Here is a 23,834-nt window from a genome sequence, read left to right as displayed (position 1 = left end):
GAATACATTCACTGCCTGTCTCCTGGGAAACATGTTGAGAAATACTTTGGTTGTCTAGTATAGAAACTTCCAATTTTCTCACAGGAGTCAGAGGAGTGCTCAGTTTGAGCACGTGCTCAGAGAAGGTTGTTGTGGGATTTTGGGAGCTGGTGGAAGCTGGGGGAGCATCTCACTGCCACTGGGAAGGGAGAGCTTCCTTTTGCTCAGTGTTTCTGAATTGATTTCCCTGGCAGCCAGGCAGCGACAGTGAATTTAGCTCAGTCATAACATGACATCATGCCTCACTACTCCCAAATGACTTTAAGTAGGCTAAATCTTATCATCTCTGTAGTTCCAAGAGATTATGGTGTTCAGCCTATTAAGACTTAGATGTGGAGTGTTCCAAGCTGCTTTCTGGCTCAGATTTCTAGGGAAAGCAGGGGCAGGAAGTGTGGTGTCAGTGTGAATAGCTGCTGGGGACTAAGCCAGTCTTTTATAGCATGTCTGCTATTCCACCAGCAGCTGCCCAGGGTTTTTTCTCAGCCTCTACCAAATGTGAGGTGATTCCCCTCGTGCTGGAGCTGGGACTCTGATGATCTGGCCCTGCTGGTGCCAGCCTTGCTCTGCTGCAAAGCTTCACCTTAGGCTGCTCCAGGGTCCTAACTCCTGGTTAATACAGAATGCTCCCCAACGAGGTCCCAGCTCTATTTTGTTGCTATCCTCCTTTATGTGAAGATAAAACTTCTTCCCCAGAACAGGGGCAACGGCTGCAAAAGCACTTCCAGCTGGAAGGTTTGAATGGGAAGCAGAGATTTCCTTAAGCTTTGGCTGAATTCTGAGGTGTCTTGGAGTGCAGCTGGAGAGGAGGATGCACCAGGCAGCCCCACCTGTCCTTTTGTGCCCCCTCAGATGTGGTTTGCTGTGAGCAGGAGCTGTGTGTGGTGCTCACTTGTCACCCAGCCTTCGGAGCAGGCTTAGCACACCCAGTCATCCCTGAGGTTCATTGCAGCGTTGTGAAAGAATGGAATCATGTAACCTGTTATTACATGTGTGTATTTGTTCTCCTTTTCCTTTCCCTTTGTTTCAGGAGTACGGCCAACAGCCAAAATCTCAGGAAGGGGAGCTAAAAATCAGTGCTGTATTTTCAGTCAGTGGCAATCCTCTTGGTAAGGAATAGGAAAGACTAATTTCATTTAAATCTGTAAAATGTGTCACCTTTGCAAATAGTCTTGCATGTCACTCTGCATTTCATTCACTGTGTCTGATCCCAATAGGAATGAAGAACTAGTTTGGTTTAGAGAGAATGAAATTGAGATTATAAAATAATTGTGTTTTTGAGGCATAGGAAAATTGCATGTGAAATGTGTAGGAGAACTCAATGTGTTAAATAGTCTTAAGCTGAAGGAGGGCAGGTTTAGATTAGGTCTTAGAAAACAATTGTTCCCTGTGAGGGTGGGGAGGCCCTGGCAAAGGTTGCCCAGAGCAGCTGTGGCTGCCCCCTCATCCTTGGTAGTGTCCAAGGCCACGTTGGACACTGGGGCTGGGAGCAACTTGGGATAATGGAAGGTGGCTCTGCCCATGGCAGGGGGTGGAATTGAATGATCTTTAAAGTCCCTTCTCACCTAAACCATTCTATGATTCCATGAAAAGGACGTTAAAAGTGCATTCTCCATCTTTAGAGTAGTTATAAAAATTTGCTATGCAGGAAACCAACACAGGACATGTTTTTGTGGAGAGTTCATCTGGTATTTGATTCTCTAGACTCTGACAACCCAAATAAAGCCATGAGCCTTGTGCTCTCCCCTGAACATCAGTGTGCTCTGTGTAATAGATCTGTAACACTTACTCTCTGTTTTCTCTGTGTGGTTTTTTTTTAGTTCCACAGCTGTCATCAGGTTTCCAGCCTGCTGTGGCATCCTCTGGCATGAGTAAAATGCTACCCTCAGTTCCAAGCACAGCTGTTCGGGTTTCCTGTTCTGGCTGTAAAAAAATCCTGCAGAAGGGACAAACTGCCTACCAGAGGAAAGGCTCAACCCAGCTCTTCTGCTCCACACTGTGCCTCACTGGATACACCATTCCAGCTTCTCGCCCACCAGCTTCTACCAAGAAAACCTGCTCAAGCTGCTCAAAGTAGGACAGTGCTTTCATTTTTTCTACTAATAATTGATATTCCAGCAGATAATGAAAGGTTTCAGTTCTGTTCTTGTGCCCCTTGCTGTGTCAGTAGTGCTGCTCCTTTTATGCTTCCCTTCAAAACGTGGTGGCTGATGCTGTTCCTTGTTAATTGGTCTGTCTGCTTGAAGTCCCATTTCCTTAACTGGGTTTTACATCAACATGGATTTAAAAGCCTCTGTGGTGCAGAATGCATCTTCTCTTTTTTTTTAATTTAAATGAGCCAAATAAGAAAAAATGTATTTCAAAAGGTCCCGCACCTTCCTGCTGTTTCACTCTCAAAACTACTTACAAGAGTACATTTTCAAAAAGTATTTTATGCATTATTTCTTCTAGAGAGAAACAGATTTATAAATCCCTAAAATAAAGTAAAACATTGAGTGAGATAACATATTCAAGGCAGAATATTTCCTTAGATTCTAGAAAAAAATAATTTTTCATTTAGGTTCGATTGTGTGATCTTAGATTTCTACAGGTCTTAGATTTTCAAAGTACATCACTGCTGCTTTCATAACATGTAGAGACATTAAATTTATGAAGAATTGAGGTTTTTTTCTTAATGGGAGTTTCAACACCCAGATCAGTTACTTTCTGCCTAGGCCTAGAGTGGAAAGGTGAGGCTGGGCTTTTATGAGCCTATTTGGATAAAATCATTTATAAAATTTAATTTTCCACAGTCCTGCTGGATACACAGTCACAAATCCTCAGCTCTAAAAACATTTTAGTTGTTGTAATTTTTTGGGGTTTTTTGTATTATTATTTTGTATTTTTTGTATAATATTTTTGTATTATGTATACATTTGTATTATGTCCAAATTAGCAAAAGGAGACCTTTGTGGCTGGCTCTGTAAGATGTCATTGCTATACATTCACTCCAGGCAAATAATTTCCAGGCTGATTGTGCTACTGTGCTACTTTATAGAGAGTTGTTCATTTATATTATTTTTACTTTGAAAGTTACTTTGCCAAAGGAATGCTGCTTTCTTCATCATTTCTTCAACAGCAAATTTATTACTTCAAGTTTCACAAGGCAAACTGAACTTAAACTTGAGGTTTCAATTAATTATTCTTTTCACTTGCTGCCTTAGTGTGAAAAGGCCTTGTAACAAAGTTGAGAAGTCTTTTCTGTAATTTATATTTATTCTGTTAAAAAATGGGTTATCTCTGACAGGACAAGTGAGAAGGAGGCATCCTTCCAAGCAAGGAGCTTATATAAGTATTTTCTCCTAGTTTTCTGACTTCAGGGCTTTGAAACTTTTCTGTGAAGGACTGTTTCGAAAGAGAGAAGAAATAAGGAGAAAGTTCAGTGTGTTAAATCCAGCAGCAAATAAACAAAATTCTGGATGGGAGATAAGAAAATTTAAATACTCATCAGACCATGGTGGACTGAACTAATGGTGATTAGAAATTGTGGCCTTTCATTTTTCACTTTTTTCCCTACCCCCTTATTTGCTAAAAGGAATTATTCAGCATGTCCTGCTTTCTAATTTTTTTGTTAATAAAGACTGTACAACACAGGTACTTTCTGTGAAAAAAAAATATTAGAAAAGATTCAGTGATAGGGCTTGTTCTTTTTATAGACCACTCCTAAGTCCAGGTACAAAATGTTTTACAAAATACCTACTTAAGAATTGTACCTTATTCTTGTTTTCCTAATAGGAAAGCAAAAAATGAAGTTATATACTTAGCAAAAAATATAGGTTTAAATTAAATGGATCCACCCTCTCCTGCAGAATGTTTAGTCTGCAGAATAAGCAAGAACAGCAAGTTGACATGACACTGACATTAATCCTTTATCTCTGTGTTTGTTTTGCTTTTTCCATAGAGAAATTCTAAACCCAAAGGATGTAATCACTGCCCAGTTTGACAACACAGACTCCAGTAAGGATTTCTGCAGCCAGTCTTGTCTGTCCACATACGAACTGAAAAGGAAACCCATTGTCACCATCCACACCAACAGCATTTCCAGCAAGTGCAGCATGTGCCAGAAGAATGCAGTGGTACTTGCCAGTTTCCTCATTTGAATTTCTTTAGTTCAACATAACTTGCTGTCTCAGAGATGAGTACATATTCTTTCTGTCCTTGCTATATATTCCTTTTCTTCCAGATCAGGCACGAGGTGAATTATCAGAACGTGGTGCACAAGCTCTGCAGTGATGCCTGTTTCTCCCAGTTCCGCTCGGCCAACAACCTGACCATGAACTGCTGTGAATATTGTGGAGGATACTGCTACAGTGGCTCTGGCCAGTGTCACGTCCTGCAGATAGAGGGACAGTCCAAAAAGTTCTGCAGCTCCATATGTGTGACAGCTTTCAAGCAGGTATGTGTGATGGGACAAGGGGGAATGGATTCCCACTGCCAGAGGGCAGGGTTAGATGGGATATTGGGAAGAAATTCTTCCCTGTTAGGGTGGAGATGCCCTGGCACAAGCCCTGAAAAGCTGTGGCTGCCCCATCCCTGGAAGTGTCCAAGGCCAGGTTGGAACAACCTGGGATAGTGGAAGTGTCCCTGCCCATGGCAGGGAGTGGAACAAGATGGTCTTTAAGGTCCCTTCCAACCCAAAACACTCTGGGATTCCATGATTCTGTATTTGGACAAAATACTAAACATAGAATCTATCTAATTTTTCTTAGATTTTAGATATTTTAAGAAGCACCCAGTTTACTGGTTGATTATTTCAGTTACTGTATTGGTCTAAGGTAACTGCTTTTGTCCTTTCAGGAATAACAGAATCATAAAGGTTGGAAAAGCCCTCCAAGATCATCAAATCCAACCTTCAACCAAATACCCCAATGCCCACTTAACCATATCACAAAGTGTCACGGGTCAAAGTGTGGGTTTTGAACATTCCCAGGGATGATAATTTGCTGCTTAATCTTTGCCCAGATATGTTGCTCTGTTTTTTCCTCACCACTGGACCAGCTACCAGAGAATTCCAGTGTGGGAGAAGACATGATGGAACCCCCCAGCAGCAGCCCCTGTGACTGTTTTCAGTCTTGAGATGCTCTTTAAAGAGTATTCTTTATTAAATTGTAGCCTTTGAATTAAGTGGAGAGGAAAAGTAATAATTAGTTGATAATTATGATTTTAACTTTTAAACTTTTCATATTTATTTTTGATTATTGAAGACCGAAGCATTTAAGAGAACCTTAATTTATTATAATAGCTCAATTATTTTTGAATTATTTATTCTAATGTAATTATTTTAGGAAAAATTGCCCTCTGATAAAAGAATGGAACTCAAATCAGAGCTCAAATCAGTGAATCTGCACCATAAATGACACAACTGTAAAACAAGTGCTGTTTCAAGAACACAAGCACATTTTATTAAATATTTTATATATTAGCGACAATTTCCAGGTCAATAAAAAACTGCCAAGTTCCAAATGAACAACCAATTTCCATGTTTCCACAGAAGTCAGCTAAAATTACACCCTGCACACTGTGTAAATCTCTGAGATCTTCAGCTGAGATGGTGGAGAGCACAAATAACCTGGGGAAAATGGAACTGTTTTGTTCTGTTAACTGTTTGTCAGCATACAGAGTAAAAATGGTCACTTCTTCAGGTAATCTTATCCTTTTACTTCTATAGAAACCTCATTTCATGTGGCTCATATCCCAGTTTTATTTGTCTTGAAAGTTAAGGCTGATACTGTTTTTTTGTGGGAGGGTGGGAAGTGGCTTTTTTTTTTAAGGGAAATGCTGAGATGGGAACAAAAGGGCATACTATTGTAGATAAACATAGCAGTGAGAATACAGCAATTTCAGTTTTGGTTTTGGGGAGTTTCCACATGATAACCAATCTTAAATCTATTTTTTTGCTCTTGCAAGTGCAGTTGGTGGGTTTCCCAGCTAGACAAACATCTTATGTGGGTATGTGCCGTGCCACTGCTGGCACTCTTCTTCCCCTTTTTCCCTGGGGTGATCAGCTTTTTTGCCCAATGTTGCATGGAGCTAGGCAAACATTTCAGCTATTTTTCATGTGAAAATAGAAAAATGCTTACTGACATCCTAGGGATACTGGGAGATTAATTAAATTTTCTGGCAAGCAACAGGCACAGCAGCTGTAGTGTCTGCTTCTGAATCTGGAAACGTCGTCTCGGGCTTCTGTCTGTGCCTGGCTCATCATTCAGACTCTGTTTGTGTATGCACAGTACAAAATCAGCTGCAATACAACTTGATGTTGCATAAATCACTTTTTCTTCTCTCTTTCACCTTCAGGTGTTCAAGTTCAGTGCAACAGCTGTAAAACCTCAGCAAACCCTCAGTATCACTTGGCTATGTCAGATGGGAGCATACGCAATTTTTGCAGCTACAATTGTGTAGCAGCTTTTCAGGTGTGACATCTAGGATTTCTTCTTAGCTGAATTAACAGAATGCTAAATTAATGGTGGAAATACCCAGGTGCAAGATATAACCCTGTGAAGTAAATCCTGTCTATTTGCTTTCCCATAGAATCTGTTCAACAAGCCTGCAGGACCAAACTCCTCGGTGGTGCCCCTGTCTCAGGGCCAGGTCATTGTGAGCATTCCCTCGGGGACAGTGGTCTCAGCCAGTGTCACCACCTCCACTGTGTCCCCCAGCTCCACGAGCACCTCAGCTGCAGCAGGGCTCCAGAGGTTGGCTGCCCAGTGCCAGCAGGTCACCTTTACCCGCTCTGTTGTGAAAATCAAGTGTCAGCACTGTAACAGATCATTTGCCACCAAACCAGAACTGCTTGACTACAAGGTAATAAAGATCAGGACTTTCAAAGCTCTTTTTTCACAACAGAAACCCTAACAATTGTATTTTATGTGCACTGGTCTATCAGTACTGCTTTGTTGCTTGCAAAGACCTGCTATGGAGGGTTTTGAAATTGATTTGGTTTAACCGATATCAAATTAATACTGATACTAGCTCTATGGTCTTAAAAACAGGAAAAAATGAACTCCAAAAAACCCCCAAACCAGATGATTGCCTGTCTAAATAAACACATCCCTGTCCCTTGCATCCAGGGATGTTCCTTTTAATCCAAGGACAAAGCACATTGGTGAGGGCTTTCTGCAGGAAATTTTGCTTTATTATAAAACTAAATGGGGAAACTCATTTGCCAGTGCTCTGTTGCTGATTTTTAAGGGTACAAATACTCTTCTGAGCTTTTATTAACAATTTAAATGTATTATCTGGGATGTGACTCATTCAAACACTGAAACCAAAACATTCTGGCTGTGTTGCAGGGTAAAATGTTCCAGTTCTGTGGGAAGACCTGCTGTGATGAGTATAAGAAGAAGGGCAATATGACAGCTTTGTGTGAATACTGCAGGTTTGAGAAAATTATCAAGGAGACAGTGAGAGTCTCAAGCATAGATAGAACATTCTGTAGTGAAGGTAAGAAAGGGCAAAACGCTGTCTCAGAGAAATCAAGTCACAACTGTTTGACTTTAAAATTATCAGTAATACTATAAGAAATCTAATATTTTAAAGTTAGGAATCTGTTTTTTAGGTTTAGGAATATAGAACCCTGTTCACACTTCACATTTTAATGGTATGTTTCAATGAATTATTACAGACACCACTAAAGACAGGAATTAGGAGTGCTGATGGATTGTCATATTGGTATTAAAGAATGTTTTTGCTGTTTTCTTTTAGTTTGTAAACTGCTCTATAAACACGACCTGTCAAAGCGCTGGGGAACCCACTGTAAAATGTGCAGTTACTGTTTACAGACTTCCCCCAAACTGGTCCAGAATCACTTTGCAGGGAAAACGGAGGAATTTTGCTCAGAGGAATGCATGTCTAAATTCACAGTTTTGTTTTACCAGGTAAGAAATATTCTCATATCCTCTAGGTTTTTATACATATACTCCTTGTTGGTGTTTCCAAGTGTGTTCAATGTCTCCCTCACTCTGTTTTCCTAGATGGCAAAGTGTGATGGTTGTAAGAGACAAGGTAAACTCAACGAGTCCATCAAATGGCAAGGGGAGATGAAGCATTTTTGCAATCTGCTTTGTATTCTGTCATTCTGTAAACAGCAAGGTGTTTCTGACCCTCCACTCCCAAACAACACAGGTAAAGCAGGCTGGGGATAGTATTGCCTTTTGATGTGTGGGGTAGTGACATGGATGTTGATCTGCAAATTGACTTCAGTAAGCTCTTTAAGATCTGTCTTCGCCTGGGGAGCTTGTCTGTTGCTGTTGAGTGGGCTTTGGTTTAGATTGCTCTTGTTTGAGACTTTCAAACTTCTGTAGGTGTGAAATGCAATTGCTTCTTGTACCAAGCAAATTTTAAAGAAGATGAAGCAAAAGCACTTGCTCTCAGTCACTTTCATGAAATAGAGGCCTGCTTCATCGGGGTAAAATGTACTGATATCTAGTACAGACATATTAAATATCTAGCTTGTCTTCATAACACTTAGAAGATATGGTAGAATGTCAATATTATTTTAACAATCAAGTGGTGAAATCAGTAGACTTAATAGTTTTAAATACAGACTCCTATATATGCACTTAAACCAGCTGCTTCTGTGCAGTCTGTAGGCATATGAAAAGTTCCCATTTCTGTGTCATTAAGTGTTGATTCTTGGGAAGTATCAATCCCAAGGTTAACAAGTGCTATAACTGTTTCCTTGAGCAGGTGGAATGGAAATGAGGATAGGAATGAAGCCCACAGGAATAGGAACTATGAGTTTCTCTAGGGAATAAGACACAAAGGGTTGAAAGGCCCACAAAGACAGGAAGAGAAAGGGAAACAAAAGGCAGGAGTATCACTGATCCTAAAGAGGGACATAATTTCCCACTGAGTGATGGTGGCTGCAAGAGTAAGGTACCCAAAACCAATAAAATATTAACTGGAAGTTTTTAGTGTGCACCAGGCCATATTCAGCTTGGTGCACATTGTTTCAATTTGGTGTACATCTGCTGCTTACATTGGTGGGAGCTCTCTTCCCTTCTTTCTTGATTTGCTTGTGGAACCAGCTCCTGTTTAAACTGAAATGCTGCAGCTTGACACCTACATCCCCTTCTCACACAGCAGCCTCTTTCATCTGGAGACAGATCTGAAGGGTGGGTGTTGTTTCAGAAATGCTTTTTTCTCAATTACCTTACTGCTTATTCTCATTTTCTTCTGTCTACTGTGTCCAGCAAACCTTTCCATGGCACCAGCCTCCTCCTCAGGCCCTCCTTCTTTAAGAAAGGACTCAACCCCTGTCATAGCAAACGTGGTGTCCCTTGCAAGTACCCCAGCTGCCCAGCCTACTGTTAACTCCAACAATGTTTTACAGGGTAAGGCAGCTGAATACGATGCCTGTACTTTTACATCTCTATTCCTGAGCATTTATATTTGCTCAGGGATTTTTTTTTTTTTTTACCGAGAACAGCGGCCACTTCTTCATTATGCTTCACGTCAGTACAGATGATTGCATTTGTCCTTCATTTATCTAGGTATAAAAAAATGACTTAAATGTATGTACATACATCAGGGAATGAGTTTTAATTGAAATTCTTTTTCTTGACCTCGGCAGAATATGGATTATGGTTCTTGATGATAAGTAGACATGTTATTGTATGTTTTTTTCCTTCACAGGTGCAGTCCCTACTGTGACAGCAAAAACAATAGGAGATGTAAGTTTTGCAAGAGACTTTTCTCAGTTTTGCCCACATTGTATCAATAGCAAGCAAAGTATGCAAGAATTTGGCACCATCATTTTGTAATGAATTTTTGATTGGGATTTAAGTTCATCCAGTTTGCAGATGCTTTTTTGAAAAATGGATAGAACTTTCATGGTACACAAGTCTTGCTGTGTCCACTGACACATTGGATGTTTTAAATGAAAATTTGTCATATTGTAGCTCTTGAGGTGTTTGTGGACCTCAAGTAATTCGTGTGTGGCTTCTGCACTCAAGGCTGCCTTTTGTGCCTAGAAGTGGGATAGGATGGCAAAAGGACCAGCCTGGGAGGAGGGGACCAGCCTGGTCTGCTGGGATTAACATGACCAAGCTCCTGCAGCTTCATTTTCCTTCCCCACTCCCTGGCAGTGTGGTAACAGAGCAGTGAGGAGCCACTGTCACCACTTACCTGGGGATAACTCTGAGAGTTCCTATTCCTGAGCTCTTTGAGGTATGTGGTGTAGCATCTTGCAACTCTCCTAAAATACAGAAATGTTTTTATGTAGCTTTAGGTTCTGGAAGACTGACAGCTTTGCTTTTAGCTGGAGTGTCACTTCTGGATTAGAGTATGAGTTTTCCCTCTTGAAGTAGATCCTGTTATTTGAATGCATGACTGAAAATTACAGTTAGCAGGAATTAATACAAGCATGAATAGTCAGTCTGTGTATCAGGAAATGATACTGCTGCTGCCAGCATTGCTGTTCTTTTTCTACATTTGTTTGTTTCCAGTGGTTTTGCATTAGTTTACTCAGTTTTATCCATGTCTGTATCAGCCAGACTTTTAGTTATCAGAAGTATCTTAACATAATTCCTCTTTATATCTCTGCCATCTGTAAAATTCCAAGGTCAAAAGTTTATAGTGGTTATTTGACTACAGAAACCAAATATTCTTGCAGATTTGTTCACTACACTGTTAATAAAATCACCTTTATTAACAAAATTAGCTTTACACAACATTATTGTTGGGTCAAAGTAAATTGAGACAGAGACCAGAATGCACCAAATAAGCAAGCTTATTTTGCAGTAGTTTTTAAATGATCATTTTTATCAGCAAATGCAGTTTTAAATTGTTCAGCTTCCCCTAGCAGAGAACAAACTCTAGTTTTATGTTACCCTTCAAACCAATACTGACTCGACCCTTGTGTGTGTTTTCCAAACAGGCAAGTACCCAGACAGATGCCCTAAAGCTCCCATCATCAAAACCACCCAGGCTTCTGAAAAACAAAGCTTTATTGTGTAAGCCAATCACCCAGACTAAGGCCACCTCATGCAAACCTCACACACAAAACAAAGAATGCCAGACAGGTGGGTGTCTGATCTCCTACCCCTGTTGGAATTGTCTGTACTGCAGTTGAGAGAGTAATACATGATTTATGTAACAGAGAGTATTTTTGAATGTATTATAGAAACTTAACTGTTTTTCAGGTTGTTGTATGATATTTCCCAACAATTTTTGGTTTGTTCTGTGTTTGGTGTAACAGAAGGAGAAGAAGCACCTGCTCAACCCCAGATCATTGTGGTACCTGTTCCTGTACCAGTGTTTGTGCCAGTGCCCCTCCACCTCTACACCCAGTACACACCAGTTCCCCTGGGGATGCCAGTACCTGTAAGTTATGCTGCAGTTCACTACAGAAGGCAGTGGTTTACAGGCTCGTTTTGCATCCAGCACACCCAGCACTGTGTCACTGGTTGTTGTGTCTGGTCATGCAAGTGGTATTTGCAGTCCTCAAAGCCATTTCCCTCCTTACTACATCACATTTGGTTAAACGTTGTCACACAAAATTACCAAATTGTAGGGAGAGTACAGAGCTGTCCAGTCTGGAGTTATTTTACAATTCATTTTAGTGGTTTTAAAATATACATAAGGTTATATGGGAGGAATCTCCCTTGTGTATTTGCTGTTTCCCTTCACCCCTAAGTATGTTCTGATATTTTCCACATGTTCCATAGGTACCAGTTCCCATGCTCATCCCAACTACCCCAGATACTGCTGATAAGATCCTTGAAAATATTCAGGAAAACAAGGAAAAGGTGTCCATTAATCCATTTGAAGCTGATCTCCTTCAGATGGCAGAAATGATTGCAGAAGATGCAGAGAGAGAAAAAACACACTCTCATGGTGGTAGGTGGTGACTTTAAAAATTATATGAAATGCAGTGAAGTGAAGGTTCTTTCACCACAGAAATTTCCCTTTCCCTGATTCTAGATGCTGATTTGACTTGTGGTGACAGGAACAGGTTACCAGAGATAGAAACCTCCAGATCAGTACATCATGTGTTAGAAGGAGGAGTCAAAATCAAGACAGAGCAGCTGCCTTAAAAGAAAATTTTCCTATCAGGCTTTTTATGGAGGATTTTTGAAGGATGAGGCAAGTTAGGGTTTGTTGGATAGTGAGCATGTAATGAAAGTGAAACAAGCTGGAAAAAAATAAACAAAAATATCCTGCTGGTCTACAGATGACTCAAATGACAGACAGGGAGGGATGGAAGCCTTTGGAAAAGAAACCTACGTTAGTTCTGCATTTCTGTTTCCCCTGCAATAGCATGACCAAGGTAGAAAGCTGTTAGGAGAACTCCAGTGGAGGAGAAGGCACAGCATGTGTGTTCATGTTATGACCTAATACATAGGTTTTTGCTGTTCAAAGTGTTTTAAATTAGTTGTGCGAGCTGTCAGTCATGTGTAGATACAGATTTCCTTCTTTTTCTAAAGGATCTCAAACATCCGAACACGAGCTCTTCTTGGACCCCAAGATATTTGAGAAAGGTCAGTCAGATGTTTTTATTTTGCAAACGGGTTTTGATCCTGCTGCATCTTTTCTTGCAAACTCCTTGTTCTGCCTTTTCTGTAGCACATGGTCCCTGTGATCCCTCTCGTTGCAGACCAGGGCAGCACGTACAGTGGAGATCTGGAGTCAGAAGCAGTGTCCACTCCACACAGCTGGGAGGAGGAGTTGAATCACTACGCCTTACGATCCAATGCCCTGCCAGAACCTGATCCAGAACTCAAGCAGTTCTCCAAAGGTGATGTGGAACAGGACCTGGAGGCAGATTTCCCATCAGGTCAGTGTCACCTGAAGAAAAGCTTGTTGTTTTATAAAAGCACACACAATTTTCTGCATAAATATAGTCCCAGCAGCCTGCTTGTGTGTGTTCATGTAGTGACGGTGGATGTTTAAAGCTGCCGTAGTTGATCAGCTCTACAAAAATTATTATTTCTGGAATATTGCTGCTGTCTTCAAAGACAGCTGTCTGCAGAACCCCTGACAGGAGTAACAGGAAGTTCTTGCTTTCCTCCTTTGAATTCATCACTTCTGTGTCCCTTGGTATAATCCATGTGAGTGGTGGCTAAGATGATATTTGTCTGAATAAATACACCCGCTGTTCTGGGGACTTTTTTTTTGTCCTATTGAGAATTTACTGTCTTTATATAGCAAATGCACAGATTGCTTAATTAGTCAAATATCCAGATTATTTGAATATACAGGTGTGATTGTTAGCTGTAAGGTGTTCCATAGTATCTCAGTGACAGTGACACTTCTCCCTGGGCTGCTGAATCATGTGATTAAACTCTTCATGGTGTTGATTTGACTTCAGACTCATTTGACCCTCTCAGTAAAGGACCGGGTTTGCATTCACGTTCACGGGCAAGACGGAGACACAGGGATGGCTTCCCACAGCCAAAAAGAAGGGTAAGGAAGAACTTCTGGAGCACAAATCTCTTACATTTTGAAATAACAGCAGTATGTGCCCTAACCTAACCACCCATGGATAAGAAGCTGAATAAATTCTGCTTTGTTTGGATGTCTTTGCTTGCCTGTAGGGACGGAAGAAGTCTGTCGTTGCTGTGGAGCCCCGGAATTTGATGCAGGGCTCCTATCCTGGCTGCTCTGTTTCTGGGATGACCCTAAAGTACATGTATGGGGTAAATGCCTGGAAAAACTGGGTCCAATGGAAAAATGCACAGGAGGAACAAGGGGACCTGAAGTTTTCAGGTACATTTGTTTCTCAGTGAAAACAGAAATACTTAGTTGAAGAGCATTTCATTGTTCAAGTAAAAATTAGGTATTAGGTTAAATACCACTAGATATTAGGATTAGATACCTAGATATTTGGATTAGGTACCACTGAGTTTTGCAGTACCCATGAGTAGAGAACAGATTTTATAGAACTCTGTCTTGCATCTTTCCATGCATTTAAAAATCATAGCTGTTACATTGATCTGTTTCCTTTAAAAACAGTCTCTAAAGCATTACGGATCTCCACTTTGCCTTCCTTTGCACACAGTAGTTCTTCATTTGTAGGACAGATGCTTTATGCAGCTGCAGAGCTCTTCTGAGTCATTATAGAACCATGAAATTACAGATTTATCAGGCCAGAATTCTAAGTTGACAACACCAACTTGGCCCCATCCATTTTATCTGTAGCTGGCACATTCCCGAAGTATTTGTTGGTCAGCAGAACTGTTTGCTGTAAAAAAATTGTGTGATCCAACATCAAAATCTTAACACCTTATTTCTAGGCTTCACAGCTGGAAAGGAACATTGCAAAAGTCTGCCCATTCTGTTCTGCAACCTGCCTGAAACTTAACTTCATTGCTCCTCATGTCTTACGGGGGTGGTAGATGATAACGACAATGAAATACAATTTTGTTTATTTTTTCCAATGATTAATTCTTTTTTTCTTTACAAAAGCCCAGCAGAATTGGGATTTGGCAGTGTCTAACTTCCCTTTTCTCTGATCTTACATCATTGCACTGAGTTTTTTGGGCAAATTTTCAGAGTCAAGCAGAGAATTTAAATTAGGAATAGAACTGAGTTCTTTGGGAATAGTGGGGAAGAGAGCAAACCATAATAAATACTTTTTCAATTTAACGAACTAAGCATGGCAGGACTTAGATAAGAAAGACCCCCAAAGGAAAAAAATTCTAGTTAGAATGAGATCGGCTTTTTCATCTCTTACTTGGAATTTTTGTTGTCACTCCATGAGAACAGCTGGGGTTTATTTCCCAGAAGAGGAGTATTCACATGAGTTACTATGTTTTCTTCTTGAGGCTAAGGAAGTAAATATTACAGTCTTTTCCAGAAAACTCTGCCCACTCCCAGAAAGATTCCCTGCTTATTCCCAAGCAGGCACTTCTGAGGTGTGGAGCAGCCAAGCCTGGTAGTTTCATTCCAGATCGTTTGATCAGTCAATTCCTGGTTGTGCTGCTTCCTTTTCCAAACCCCCTGCATGTCCCATTGAACTCTTCCTTCCTTCTTCCTTTAAGAAGTGGGATATGCTGCACTCAACTCATGTCCAGAAGTACTCGGGGTCTTTCACTGACTCTGGTGAGTCTCTCACTCCCCTGAGTCCACCTGGAGGGGTGAAACCCATTTGTCAGCCCCAGGCTGCCTCAAGTTCATTGCAGCCATTGCTGTCCCATATTTTGGGACATATTTTGGGTTCACACACCTTTACTTGTCTAGACTTTAAATTCCTGCAACCTCAGTACTCACTGTAACTTTTATGCTGATTGCACATGCAGCTGGTCTGGGTTTTATTGGCCAAATCATTCAGTTCTCAGCCAGCAGATAGGAAGTTCACCATTTAGTCATGCAGGGTAATTAATGTATGAGACAGGAATTTAGGAGTTCTGCCTACATTAAATAATAAGGAATGTGGGAAGATTTAATGTGCTGAATTAATTGTTCTAATCATTTCCTCCACCCCAGTTCATCCTGTGAAGCTCAAGGAGGACATTCTCTCATGCACATTTGCTGAGCTGAGTTTTGGCTTGTGCCAGTTTATTCAAGAGGTGCGAAGACCAAACGGAGAAAAATACGACCCTGACAGCATCTTATACTTGTGCCTTGGAATTCAGCAGGTAACTCTGGGAGTTAGGGCACTGCTGACAGCATACAGAACTTGCCCTGGTTACTTATGGGACATCCACAGTCCCACAGAGCAGCTTGGGCTTTATAGAGGAGGCATAATGTCTCTTTTTTGTGTTTCATTGTTTGCCTTAGTCCCATATATGACCCATTTTTCTGGACTTTCTTATGGTCACCATGACCAAGTTCTTCTGTCCTTATAGGAATGTGATGTGGGGGCTGAGTGTTTCTACCTAGACACAAGTACTTGGATTTGGAACTTTTTTGATCATTTTTCATGTGTAGGAAAGATTTGCTCTTCAGAAATCCTTGTTTTGAGATGGAATGGTTTAAATCTAAAATAATTGCACAGTGCTCTTCCAATATATAACTTTATGTGGAAGAGGTTGCCCAGGAAGGATTTTCAGTGACAAGACAGTTACCTGTTGTGTTGGCAATATTTACAGAGAAAATACATTGGGAATAACTGCATTGTAGTTAGTGAATACTAAGAGTAATGTAGTAAGTCCTTATTACCAGCCTTGCAACAGTAGCAGTGCAAACCTAGAATAATGCTAATTTGTGTTTAAAATTCAGTGTTCAGTACATTTCTGTTTCCTTTAGAACAGCCTGTTTGGTCCTGTTCTGAACCAATCATTTTGAGATAAAAAGTCAAAAGCTATTTTGACATAAAACCTGTTTAATTAGACATGGAATTATTTTAATTTTTTTCCTTGCTATGCTTGAACAAAATGTAGAAAGAGTTAAAATTCAAAGTGCCATTGATAAGTTCTAGGAATATCAGGAATTTTTGTGTCACAGTTTTGTCTTATTGATACAAACACCTGACTTTTAGAAAACTTTTTTTAAACTGCTCCTTGACAAGTTTCAGGAGCTTTTCTTCCTTGGTGCTGCAAGTTGAGCAATTTCAGCAGCCTGTGTCTCTTGTCAGGAGGTATTAACATGTAAAGTTCATTTCAACAGAAAAATACTCGATAACTATTCTGGTTTTAATAGGCAGACTTTTTCAAGAATATTAAGAGGAAGATGATTTAGCAGAAAACAGCTCTAGAGCTTGAAATATTGACCATAGTTCTTGCCTAGATCTCTCTTTTCGTACTCGAGTGGTCCCAGTCCCTGCAGAAAATTTGATTTGCTGTTTTACTGGAGATTTCACCAAAGTATTTGGCCCCATAAGACACTGGGACATAAGAAAGGAAAAGAATTTTGTGCTGTATCTTCTCTACAATGTTGTATAATCATAAACAGTTTGTCTTCCTGTTTTTTTCTCTTGTAGTACCTGTTTGAGAATGGTAGAATAGATAACATTTTCACTGAGCCCTATTCCAGGTTTATGATTGAACTTACAAAACTCTTGAAAATCTGGGAACCTACAATTCTTCCAAATGGTAAGAAAATTCTTGTGTTTTATGTAGCTGCGTGACAAAGCTGTATAATAAATTAATGTATTCTCAGGACCAGGAAGAGAATGTGATCTGAGGCTCTCACAGTAGTCTCCCCTTTCTACACCATGTATTTTATTTTTACAGATTATGATTACACTTAAATGTATCTTTGCCTCTGATCAATCCTTGGAAAGAAAGGATTCCCATTCTGGCACTCAACACATCAGTTTTCTTCTTCCCTCAAGTTTTAGCTCTTTTTTTAATACAAGTAGCCAGAATTTAATACTGTATTTGAGATGAGGTACTGTGTACAGTTGCACTGATATTTCCTTATTAGTGCTGGAAATACTCCTGGTGAGTTTGGGGATCACATTAGCAAATCATTGGAATCTCGTCTCAACTCCAAATTAAGACTTCCCAAATTCTGAAGATAATTTAAATTGGTTTTCACAGCTGCTTATGTGTTTTTTTTAATTTAATATAGAAATAATCAAACTACCTATAGTTTGCTGCACACAGTGATTTTTTTTTACAACAAATTTCTTCTAAGCCCCCATTCCTCCCTTTCCTAACTGACTTAGGATAATCACAATGGGCTATTTATACACAAAATGAGACATTTTATACTCATGTTTCAGGTTGTAGGAATTACGTGTTGTTGCAGTTGGCTGACTGTGGTTTAATACAGTGAAATTAAAACTTAGTGAGAATCTGCTGGTGTCTGCAGTTCCTTTTTATCCTTCTCTTCAGGTATTGGAAGATCATGCTGTTCCAAAGCTTGGTTCTCCACGCTCCCTCTTATGTTTGTGTATGCAGTGTTCTGGTTTTATTGGATTACAGTTGCTGATGATAGGTGTGAATTTGATTTGATACCTGGTTCATTAACAGAGGTTAGCAGAAAGAGGATTTATATGAATAAATAACTATTCTCTTTTCTCTTTGCCCATTCTTTGTAGGTTATATGTTCTCAAGAATTGAAGAGGAACACTTGTGGGAATGTAAGCAGCTGGGTGCATATTCCCCCATCGTTTTGTTGAACACCCTTCTGTTCTTCAACACCAAATACTTCCAACTAAAGAATGTCAGTGAGCACCTGAAACTGTCCTTTGCCCATGTTATGAGGCGCACCCGAACTCTGAAGTATAATACTAAGATGACATATTTACGTTTTTTCCCACCCTTTCAAAAACAAGAGGTAGAATCAGGTGAGTGCTCTCTGATCATTGATGTTTGGGCAGTCAGATTTGTGTGATCTTAATTACAGAGTCAGAGAATTCTGTGATTTTGTATTGTCTGCTTCTCTTCTAAAAAGTTCTGGGGAGAAGTATGTTCTGCAATAAGCAGAGCTAAGCATATGCTGTCATCCTGAATATGTTTGCAGTATTTTTCACTGCTTTAAAGAGAAATTCTAATTGAGCCAAAGCACCCAGGAAAAACTTACTAAGGAGGAGTCACAAATTTGCCTGAAAATTTGTTTAATAGTCTTTCATAACATCTTCAGCTTGCATAAAGCTCTAGTAATACTGCAAGACCTTTTCTATAGTCCTTTTCCCAGCACTTCATAGTCTTGGGTTTTGCAGATCCAGACCTTTATTGTGCCTTTTTTTAATTCCCATATTTGTCCTGGGTCTGTGTGGGGAACAGACCAGGTAGCCCCAGTGGAGAACAACAATATGGGGCAAACTCAGAGGCAAAGAAACACAGATTTTTGTTCTCAGTTAATTTTGCCATTTGAGAAAGGGAAGTCTTTGATCCTTTTGGCTTCTTCACTTCATTAATTCCAGTGTATTATATGAATTAGTCTTTAATAGGTAAAATTGCATCCTCCATTTTTTTCCTGCTAGTTCTTGTGGGTTTTCTAGATGAGGAATGGGCTGTGGACCAGGTGCCCATGGTTGGATGGTGACATGTGACAGAACCAGTTCAAGGAGTGGGGTTGGGTGATGCAGAATCACCGCTGGGTGCTGGGCTGACACCAGGCCTTGTTTCTGAAGGTGCTGCTTTTCACTGAACTTCTGTGATGCCATTTTTGTGTATCTAGATAAATTAGCAGTAGGCAAAAGGAAACGCAGTGAAGATGAGGAAGTTCCAACAGCAGTGGAAATGGCTGAAAACTCAGAAAATCCCCTGCGGTGTCCGGTCCGACTTTATGAATTTTACTTATCAAAATGGTAAGTGACAGAACCTGAGTTTTAGAACAAGCATTTGGGCAAGGAGCACACTCCGACCTTCTGCCTGTGCTGTGGTTCCTCTCCCCAGTTCCTAATCCCTCAGTGGGAGCAGAGCAGTAATTCCAGCAGCAGTACTGCTTTGAGACCTCCAGGCAGGTGCTTTTTTTTGTTACTGGTGTTGAGTCAAGAATAGAGTTACAGAGAGAGATGTATTCTTTAAATAAATAAATTCTTTGATATAAATGTGAGACATTATTACAATGCCCATTCTCATTTCCCTTAATTCCTGTACACCATCCTTGTTGTGAGATTATAACTCATACCTGAGGAACATCATGTTCCTTGTGAAAGAGTGTAAGAAAGTGTGAATTAGGTAAAAGTCCTGATTAATTTTTCTTGCTGAGATATGCAATTAACTTATGTTTAGGAGTTAGAAAGGCAACTATAGCAAGGACTGAGATATAAATCATTTTTCTCTCCTGTTTCTATATAAACTTCAGTTAGATCCTTGAGCGGGTAGAAGATGATGTTCTTCTCTCTTCAAAGAAAATAGACATGCAAAATGAAACAGCATCTCATTAGTGTCAGTTGAAACTCAGATAAATCACCCTCAGAAATGAACCTGCTGAGCTTACTACAAATATCCCATTACTGAGACAGAGACAGGCATGCAGCTGTCCATAGTCTTTCTCTCCCTCTTCTTACCTTCCTTGTCTTCACTGGCACATTATTAGAAGCTTTTAGTTGTTCTTGAGCTGGGAAAGCATTTTCATGCTTCCCATCATATTTCATGGCTGAGTCTCTGCAGTGGTTCAGGCAGCAGTACAAATTCCCTTTGCTGTTTTGGTGTGATTATCTCAAAGCCAGGCAGGAGGGATCCTGGCTCCAGACACTTTAGAACCCAAGGAAGCTGCCTTGCTGTCAGTCAGGCTTTCAAGCAGATGAGCTTAGCATTGCAGCATGGCCAGGCAAGCTGGGATTTCATTTTCTCGCTCTTAAACAACACCTTAGAATCATTTACGTTCAAAAAGCCCTGTGTGCTCATTAAATTCAGCTGTTCTCCCAGCACTGCCAAGGGCACTACAACTCATGTCCTCAAGTGCCACATCCACATGGCAGTTAAATAAATCCCTCTGTTAAATAAGAAGGGACAGTGACTCCACCACTGCCCTGGGCAGCTGTGCCAGGGCTGGACAAGCCTTTCAGTGAAGGAATTTTCACTGATGCCCAGTCTAAGCCTTGAGGCCGTTTCCACTCGTCCACATTATGCAGAAATCCCAGAACCAATTTCACTCGGAGATTCCATGTCAAATGCATTTATCACTCTACTGTTCATTGGGTGACACTGAAAAACCACTGCTGTAAAGAAGTTCCTTTGATTTTCTTTGTTTCTTTATAAGCAACTAATGCTGAATGACCTGGCAACAACTTAACTGTTTCCTATGAGGAAGGAGGGACAGTATTGCCATCTCAGTGTAACTTTGATTTCTTTGCTGTCTCCTTCTTAAACTTTTGGTAAAGTTGTAAATGCAGTCTGATGTTCCTAAACCTTGTTTCCTTTGCCTTGGCAGTTCTGAAAGCGTGAAGCAGAGGAGTGATGTGTTCTACCTGCAGCCCGAGCGCTCCTGTGTTCCCAACAGCCCCATATGGTATTCCACATTGCCAATAGACCCAGGAACCTTGGACATCATGTTAACAAGGATTCTTATGGTGAGGGAGGTACACGAAGAACTTGCCAAAGTCAAATCAGAGGACTCTGATATTGAGTTATCAGACTAACTGCAGTGGGGTATTTTCCTTTGAATACACATCAGAAGCACCAAAATGTGAATACGTCCATCCTTTGGAAAATGTGTATCAAATAAGCCAAGATAACGTCACCTACAGGCAGATTTTGTACTACAGTGGATGTACAAACTGGAACTGGAAGGAAGCAAGCTGTGTAAGCTGCAAATCTCAACGTCCTGTGGCACCAATCAATCCTCAGAACAAATCCAAGTGGAACTCACCTATAGGATTGGTGCATAAATCCTTTATCTGTTTAGGATTTTTAAAAGTTGTGAGATATTTTTAAGGAAAATGGTTGTGTAAAATCTACCCTCACGCTGTTGGGCATGGAGAACTAGATTGTGGCTCAGGTGACTTCCCAGCCTGCTGGCTGGCAGCCCTTGCTGCCAAAGAACACGTGGAGATCCTTGAGCTCTTCCAGAGGATACAAGAGAAAAGGGGTGAGGTTTAGACAAGCAGACACCTTCCGTTATAAATACACCTACACGTACACTTTTATAATTTTTTTTTTTTTTTTTTTTTTTTTTGGAAACTGGGATCAAATATTAGGAAGGCAGGAGCCACTGGCCACCCCAATGGACAACTCTGGCTGCTGTTAACTGGTCACACAAGGTCAGATTCCAGCTCCTGCTCCAGGCACTAGCTCTCACTCTGTTGGAAGAGGTGCTGTAGGTCAAACTTCTGAGTGACCTTTTGGGGAGTGTCCAGGAGGGGATGTCCTGGGCTCTGTGCAGAGTCCCTTCCCCAGCCCAGTATCTCTGCAGTCTGTCCATATAACCCAGCAAGTACTGTGGTGCACGGAAAGTTTATTTCCCTTAAGGCAGCTTTCCTTTCTCCTCTTTCCCTACTCCTATGGGTTTGACTATTTTGTAAGGCAAATCTAGAGAGGGCTTTGTCATTTCAAACAGAAATACACACACACACACTCTTTCTCTTTCCACCTTTGCAACATGGGCAGTGTTGTACAAAGGATGCAGTATTACTTCTGACAACAGAACTGTGGTAGAAAATGGCCATGTGTGTTTTTATCCCACCCCACCCAAAGAGATTTAGTCATAGTGTTGGAAATTGAAAGAGATTTTTTTTTAAGGCTTGGCTGTTACTGAGTCTTTTGGAAGAGAAAAGCTCCCATGTGGTGTTTAGAGGACAGGACATTATCAGATACTGTCTGTATCTCTGTTTTATCAAGCTCTAGGTGTGTGTTTTTGATGACCAGTGGTCATGAATCCATTGGAAACCCAAACTATTTTTGAAGAGGAGAACTGTGTGGTTTTTATCTAGCTCTGGTCAGTTATCCATCTTCTGTAACAGGGGTCTGATATTTGAGCTTGTCACTAAAATTTCAAGAGATGAAAATCAACAGCCTTGAATAATATTTCAGGTTTTTTTGTTCTGTTTTGGTTGGTTGTTTTTTTTAATTATTTTTTTAGCAGTTACAAAAGTAATTTAACAAAAATAAAATCAGAAAGTAGTCTATTGACGTTGTGTACTCGGTAGTCCTGTCCCTGCCTGTAACAGATTTCACTGATGTATTTTTTAATACAGAAAACTATGTGAAAAGTAAAACCTGCCCCTGATTCTGTCTGACCAAAGCCCATCTGTGTCTGTCATTTCTGAGCAAAGGTTCTGCTTTCTCCATGGCCAGGCATTCCCAGGGGAGATGTTTTGACCACTCCTCAGCACAGGATGCTCCTGCAGGCTCAGTTCTTGCTCCATAAACACCAACCTGCCCCTCCCCACTGTTACATTGAGCAGTGAAGGTGCAGGCAGAGTGGTTTGGATTGGGAAGCTTCAGGGAAAACAAAATAATTCTGGAAAGATCAGTTTGTAGGGGATTAATGATGTCTGAGGTGTGCCCAGAGCCTCTGGCTGTAGCACAGGGGAGGATCCAGAAATTCCTGTGTCTCCTGGGCAGCTGCTGGGGGTGCTGCATGCTGTCCTTGCCTGCTCCCTGCTTCCCTGACCCCCTGGGAATGAGCAAGGCAGCAGTGAGGACAGGCTGTGGGGAGGACAGGCTTTCCTTGGGTGGGGAAGGTGTAAAAACTAATCCCAAAGTTGAGTGTTCCTTAATAGACGTTAACAGAAATATTCCCATAGAATAATGTAGGATATTTGTACCTTACAAGAAACACTTTTCTTTCCCTGAACATCCTCACTGTTTCTTGTCTGGGAACACTTTCATTGAAGTCAATTTTTTGCAGGCACTTGGAATGAAAGATACTTGCCTTTCGTATTCTCTCAGCAAGGCAAGTGAAATCAACTTTCACTGGCTGAGAGCAGAGCTGTTAAACACTGTAAAGTCCTTTGATATGGTGGCTGTAACATGAGAAACATTTCATTGCAGTTCCATGGTAATAATTAACACAGTAAGTAGTTTTAATTTCTATTTCACTCCTGCTTGAAGGACCTTTGAAAATGGTCTGCTTTTCCCAGGGCTGCCTGGGAAAAGGCAATTTTTGCCTATTGGATTTCTTGTCAGCCCAGCTCAAGTTCACACTGATACACAAAGAAGGATTACCTTTAAGGATCAAAGTATAAAGTATTTGTAGATTATACACATAGGCTCAAAGTTCTGAACACAAACTTGTTTGTAATCAGCATTTCTGACTGCTGAGCACACAAGATTTATTGAGTTATTCTTTTAAACAGAAAAATCATGCTCTGTCCTGCTGAGTTAACTGGGCTGGAAAAGACCTTTGGGATCATCCAGTCCATCGTGACACCTGACACCAGTGTGTCAACCAGACTATGGCACTGAGTGCCACATCCAGTCTTTTCTAAAACTGTAGTTTCAGTGTGGACAGAGAAGCAATAAAGATGGATGTGA

At 40.6% G+C, this 23,834-nt stretch overlaps 1 protein-coding gene across 1 annotated transcript; it reads left to right on the top strand.

The window, feature by feature from the left end:
* The first annotated feature begins 1,888 nt into the window (after window positions 1–1,888).
* On the top strand, window positions 1,889–22,589 carry ZMYM4 (zinc finger MYM-type containing 4). The gene is made up of 23 exons (XM_062508835.1): window positions 1,889–2,109; window positions 3,977–4,151; window positions 4,259–4,471; window positions 5,567–5,717; window positions 6,373–6,488; window positions 6,607–6,879; window positions 7,368–7,518; window positions 7,780–7,952; window positions 8,049–8,199; window positions 9,270–9,410; window positions 9,712–9,749; window positions 10,955–11,099; window positions 11,279–11,400; window positions 11,745–11,916; window positions 12,504–12,557; window positions 12,674–12,853; window positions 13,388–13,482; window positions 13,614–13,785; window positions 15,505–15,656; window positions 16,940–17,051; window positions 18,005–18,253; window positions 19,090–19,219; window positions 20,791–22,589. The coding sequence occupies exons 1-23, from the start codon at window positions 1,904–1,906 to the stop codon at window positions 20,996–20,998; spliced, it is 3,579 nt and encodes a 1,192-aa protein (XP_062364819.1). The 5' UTR covers window positions 1,889–1,903; the 3' UTR covers window positions 20,999–22,589.
* The last annotated feature ends 1,245 nt before the right edge of the window (window positions 22,590–23,834 follow it).

The sequence above is a fragment of the Cinclus cinclus genome, chromosome 26, assembly GCF_963662255.1.
Source record: "Cinclus cinclus chromosome 26, bCinCin1.1, whole genome shotgun sequence".
Classification (NCBI taxonomy): Eukaryota; Metazoa; Chordata; class Aves; order Passeriformes; family Cinclidae; genus Cinclus; species Cinclus cinclus.
The sequence above is the reverse complement of the archived record's forward strand: the minus strand, read 5'-3'. Positions and strand labels throughout refer to the sequence as shown.